Raw genomic sequence first — 5,485 nt, 5'->3', positions numbered from 1 at the left:
CCCCGCCCCCCCCCCCGCCTCCACGCGGCGCCCACGCGCTCCCGAGGCGGTGGCTCGCTCCGGCGGGTCCCTCCGAGCTCCGGCGTCCGGGCGGCCCCAAGGAGCCGTAATCCGGAAGGGAGCCGGGGAGGGACGGTTTCTGCGGAGGACGCAGCGCCGGGCACCGGCTCCCTAAGCCCGGACTCGCTTCTGCCCCGAGCTGGTTCCGATCGGACTCTTCCGGTGGGAGGACGCAGCTGCTCAGCCCCCCGGGCCTCGCGCTCCCGGCCTTCTGAGTCTGCGCAGGCGGTCTCTAAACGTCAACGGTTCGCGCTCCGGGCTTGCTTACACGGAAAGCCTCTTGCGCCTGCTTGAAGTGGTGACAGCTAAAGCGAGCATTATCCATGACATTGCTACATCCCAAAGAGTGGGGCTCTCATAATCTGGAGAGCAAGAGAGCAAAGGATCTTGAGCGGTCTGTGCAAAACGGGCACCTGCGAGACAGTGTTTCAGGATGGGAGAGTTGAGCTGTGTTGTGTAAAATCCTTGAAAATCAGAGACCTGGCCTGAGGCGCCAAATAATGCCACAGCCACGATTAAAGTAGGGAGAAGAGAGTATTTAATGGGAAAGAAGGGATTTTAGAAAAGAAGTACACTCAAAAGACTTTGGGGCAGGTAGGTTGCTAGGGAGCAACTGCATTGGAACTGGCTAGGTGTTATTTTTGTTACTGGAGGAGATTGTGACTATCTAGCAGTGGGAGGGCTGTCAGAGTATCTGTGTTCTTTGAATGTGTGCGCTTTCTCCTGTGCTTGTGCATCTTTCTAACAGGCGAGGAGTTTGATTACCTAATTGTGCTTGCCCAGTGTGAACCTTGAGGATAGGAAATCGTTATTCTGGGCCTTGTTGTATTATAAGAAATGATAAGAGGGGGACCAGCAGTTGGCATAATGACTGTGTCACTGGACTCCCATGTAGACGACCGTGGCTTGAGTCCTAGACCCAGTGACTTAAACTCATGCTGGGCGCATGTGTGTGTGTGCCCAAGATCCCGAGAGGAGAATGAAGAAGAAGGGATTGTGGCGTGGTCACTTTCTATCTCTCTGTCTCTCTCTGTCTTTCTGACAAGCGCACACGCCCTATAGCAAAAAACCTCTCCAAAAAAAAAAGGGGGGGGGAACTATGTCGCTGGACTTCCACATAGTCAATTGTGGTTCGTGTCCCGGACCCAGTGGCTTGGAACTCACGCCGGGCACGTGTGCTTGCGTGCCCAAGATCCTGAGAGGAGAATGGAGGAGAAGGGATTGCGACATGACCATTCCCCCTGGGGGGTAATTTCTTGCTTTCTGTCTCTATGTCTCTCTCTCTGGCGAGCGCATGTGGCCTCGCTTTCTGTCTCTATGTCTCTCTCTGTCTGTCTAGCGAGCCCACGTGCCCTATAGCAAAAACCTCTCAAAAAAATAAATAATAAGAGGGAAATTATCAACCATCCCTTTCTGTCTTCATTAGGAACTAAAGCAGGGAAAAAAAAAAATGAGATCTTTTCGCCTTCCTGCACTAGGAGCTAGGTGGGAGGAAGGAGTCTCTGCAGATGGTCTGGTTGTAACTCTTGATAAGTTGTGAATGCTGTGACAGGTGTCCTGCTCACTAGGGTTGCCTGCTCACTTCTAGCTAACTGCCTTTCACAATAAGGGGGTTTAATGAGATTACATTTTGGAAGCATAAGGGAAAACACATCAAAGAACAAAGCTTAGAAAACATAACAAAAATGAGAAACTTTAGGGCCACAGACCTCAGTTAATTAATTGAGATCTGAATGTCTAAAGTCTTGAGATTTGTGAGCCCACTCCCAAATAGGAGAAGAAGAATGACACGAATCTCCTGATACGTGGCTTCCACGAGGGAAATGCATGCACAAATCCCTCCCTGCTGGAATAAAAATTCCCCATCCCAGCTCCTGTTCTGCAACCCATCCTTGGGACTCTCTCCCTGATTGGGAGCTCTGCTTCTCTCCTCTCTTAATAAACTCTGCTTTACTATTACTTCTCTGTGTCCATGTCTCTAATTCTTTGTGAGTATGAGACAAAGAACCTGGTCATCTTTCAGTCCTTAATTTGGCACTGTTGGTGGGCCCAAACACCCTACTTCCTGCATCACTAAGATGGAGCTGTACTGTTGAGTCAAAATTAATGTTCATTGCTGTATAACATTCCAATTGTGAATATAACATTGCATTCATTCATTCTGAAAGTGGGCTTATAGACTGTAATGCCAGGGCTGGCAGGCAGGTGGTGTGGTGGTTAAGGCGCTGGGCTCTCACATGGTCAACTGTGGTTCAAGGTCTGGACCTGGTGGCTCATCCCTCTCCTCTCAAGTGGATGTGTGTGCTCTATCACGAATAAAGAAAAAATGGTTCGGGACCAGCAGGTGGCATAATGGTTATGTTGTACTCCTTCCTAGTCAACTAAGGTTTGAGTCCCTGACCCGGTGGCTTAAAACTCATGCTGGGTGTGTGTGCATGAATGCCCAAAATCCCACGAGGATAATGGAAGAGAAGAGATTGCAGTGTGGCTATCCCCCCAGGGGGTGATTATTTCTCCTTCTGTCTCTTTGTCTCTCTCATGAGTGCATGCACCCTATAGCAAAAATCTCTCTCTCTCAAAAAAAAAAAAAAAAAGAAGAACAAGAAAAAATAGTTTAAAAACCTCTCTTGGATTTATTTATGTCCTTAACCATTTATTGCTAGAGGCTGTATCAGCTCCCCAGAGTGAGACGGAGAGGAAGGTGGGAGCATGACCCATCGGCATGGCCATAGTGCGGTTCCTTTTCCAGCTTCTCCTCCTTTCGGGATTTTGGGCATGCACGCACATGGACCCGTGTTTCTCAAGCTGCCAGGTCCAAGACTCAGATCGCATGGTTGGCCATGTGGGGTCCGCAGCCTTAGCCACTAGGCCGTGGCATGCACGCACACACATGGGCCCGGTGTGAGTTTTACCTCCAGGTCTGGACTCTCACTGTGGCTGGCCAAGCAGGAGTCCTGTGATGTAATCAGTTCGCCATCTACTGGTACTATTTTTTAAGTTTTTAATTTTTTCTGATTTATTAATTTCTGCTTTTATCTCAGTTTCTTCTCACTCTCTCAGTGAGAGAGTTGTCTCTCTGTAACTTTTCAGTTGGATCCTTAATCAATTAGATGAATTGTAGTTCCTGAAAATGTTTATGATGAGCATTCTCCTTTACACCTGCCGGGCGTCCTGCCTGACCAGTGAGGTGTGGCCTCCCTGCCTCTCCAGGGACGGGCGGTGCAGGGAAGAGGGGCAGTGGGGAGCCTGGCAGCAGCTTGCATGTGCAGCGCCCAGCGCCCAGCGCGGCACACCGGCGGGCTACACGCCTACTTGCCACACTCAGCGTAACTCAGCCTGCCATGTCGCGTATCTGCGTATCTTCTTTCTCATGTGGGAGTGCTTTAAGTTTATTTACTTTACTGAGAGAAGGAGCAAGGGGGGGCACCTTCCACGGGGTCTCCTCCTCTGCCCCGGGACCAGGGCTCACGTGTGAGTGTGCTGGGTGTGTTTCAGGGTGACCAGGTATCCAGACTCCAGCCCCAGCACGGCCTGCTCCCATGGGGCTGGATGTTTTGCCAATTTCCATCATTCTGACACAAAACCCACTCATGTCCAAGATCCGGATTAAACGCCATCTTTTTTCTTGTAAGTCCTCCCAGTATCATCTCCTTTTAAAAACATATTATTTAGGGACCAGCAGTTGGCATAATGGCTATGTTGCTGGACTCCTATGTAGTCGACCGCGGTTCGCGTCCCGGACCTGGTGGCTTAAACTCACATCAGGCACGTGTGCGTGTGTGCCCAAGAGCCCGAGAGGAGAATAGAGGAGAAGGGATTGTGGCATGGCCATCCTCCCTGGGGGGTGATTTCTCACTTTCTATCTCTCTGTATCTCTCTGTCTTTCTGGCGAGTGCACGTGCCCAATAAGAAAAAAAAAAAAACAACCTCTCCAAAAAAAAGAAAAAAACCATATTATTTAATTTTATTAATTATTACTTTTTAAAAATTTGCTGTGGGGCACATGTGCTCACTAGAGAGACACACAGAGAGAGAAAGCAAGCTGCTAGGTCCAGGATTCGAACCACAGTTGGCCATGTGGGAGTCTGGTTCCCTAATAACCACGTTGCCTGCTGGCCCCGATCTTCTCCCTTTGACATAACATTGCAGTTACAGCTGGACCCTTCCGTTGGGTGGTGCTTTGTTCTCCGGGAGTTTCCATGCCTCAGCTTGGTTGCCCACTCTGAGAGGAGACGGTCTCTTGTAGGTGGGGTCGGGTGCGAGGCCCTGATGTGCGTTCAGACTGGGGGTTCATGTTTCCGTCCTGGCTTTGAGGGGTGTCGTACTCAAACATTCGTCCACGTCGATAACTTAGGGACCACTCCTGGGCTGCAGATCCATCAGAAATGGAATTGTTGCCAACGACTTCACAGTCCGGGTGAGAACGAAAGGCGGTCTGACTAGACTGTCCTCCGTGTGCGGCGGCCTGCTGGTGTGGCTCACTGGGAGGTCGTGCTGCGGCCTAGCATCTTCTTTAAAGCCCCTTTCAGCTCCTCGTTCCTCAGGCTGTAAATGAAGGGATTCAGCACAGGGGCCACCACCATGAACACCACCGACGCAGTCGAGTCTTGTGCGGCCGAGTGGGTGGAGGAGGGGCTCAGGTAGACCCCGGTGATGGCCCCATAGAAGAGAAGGACCAAGGCCAGGTGAGAGCCGCAGGTGGAGAAAGTCTTGCGCTTTCCTTGGGCGGAAGGGATTTTCATCACAGTGAAGAAGATGCAGGCGTAGGATGCCAGGATGCACGCCGAGGGGGCCGCAAAGATCAGCCCCACCACCGCCAGGACCAGCAGCTGGTTGAGGCTGGTGTCGGAGCAGGAGAGGCGGAGCAGGGCACTGATGTCACAGAAGAAGTGGCGGACGGTGTTGTTGGAGCAGAAGTGCAGGCGGGTCATCATGAGGGTGTGCAGGAGAGGGTTCAGGGTGGCAACGGCCCACGGCACAGCCACCAGGGAGACAGAGCGGCTCCCGGGCATGACGGCCGCGTAATGCAGAGGGTGGCAGATGGCCACGTAGCGGTCGTATGCCATCACGGTGAGGAGGAAGTTGTCCATGTTGGCGAACATCACGCAGAAGTACGTCTGAGCCAAGCAGCCGGCGTAGGAGATGGCGTGCGTCTGGGTCTGCAGGTTCAGGAGCAACTTGGGGACTGTCGCCGAGGGAAGGCAGAGGTCCACGAAGGACAGGTTGGCGAGGAAGAAGTACCTGGGCGTGTGCAGGCGGCGGTCGGAGCCGATGGCCAGCAAGATGACCACGTTTCCCAAGAGCCCTGCAGAGTAGAGACCCAGGAAGAGCACCAGGAGGAGGGCCTGCGGCCCCGGCCAGCTCCGGAAGCCCAGGAGAAGGAACTCGGAGACGCTGGTCTGGTTCCCTTTCTCCATCGCTGGGA

General features: G+C 52.2%; 1 protein-coding gene across 1 annotated transcript; it reads right to left on the bottom strand.

Moving 5' to 3' along the window:
- Positions 1 to 4,131: 4,131 nt before the first annotated feature.
- LOC102491548 (olfactory receptor 1F12) lies at positions 4,132 to 5,485 on the bottom strand. The gene has a single exon (XM_027766028.1). The coding sequence runs from the start codon at positions 5,475 to 5,477 to the stop codon at positions 4,539 to 4,541; it is 939 nt and encodes a 312-aa protein (XP_027621829.1). The 5' UTR covers positions 5,478 to 5,485; the 3' UTR covers positions 4,132 to 4,538.

The sequence above is a fragment of the Tupaia chinensis genome, unplaced genomic scaffold, assembly GCF_000334495.1.
Source record: "Tupaia chinensis unplaced genomic scaffold, TupChi_1.0 Scaffold140356_1, whole genome shotgun sequence".
Classification (NCBI taxonomy): Eukaryota; Metazoa; Chordata; class Mammalia; order Scandentia; family Tupaiidae; genus Tupaia; species Tupaia belangeri.
The sequence above is the reverse complement of the archived record's forward strand: the minus strand, read 5'-3'. Positions and strand labels throughout refer to the sequence as shown.

What these genes read in the sequence shown, in the direction of transcription:
- LOC102491548 (XM_027766028.1), bottom strand. Translation starts at nt 5,477, where the DNA reads ATGGAGAAAGGGAACCAGACCAGCGTCTCCGAGTTCCTTCTCCTGGGC.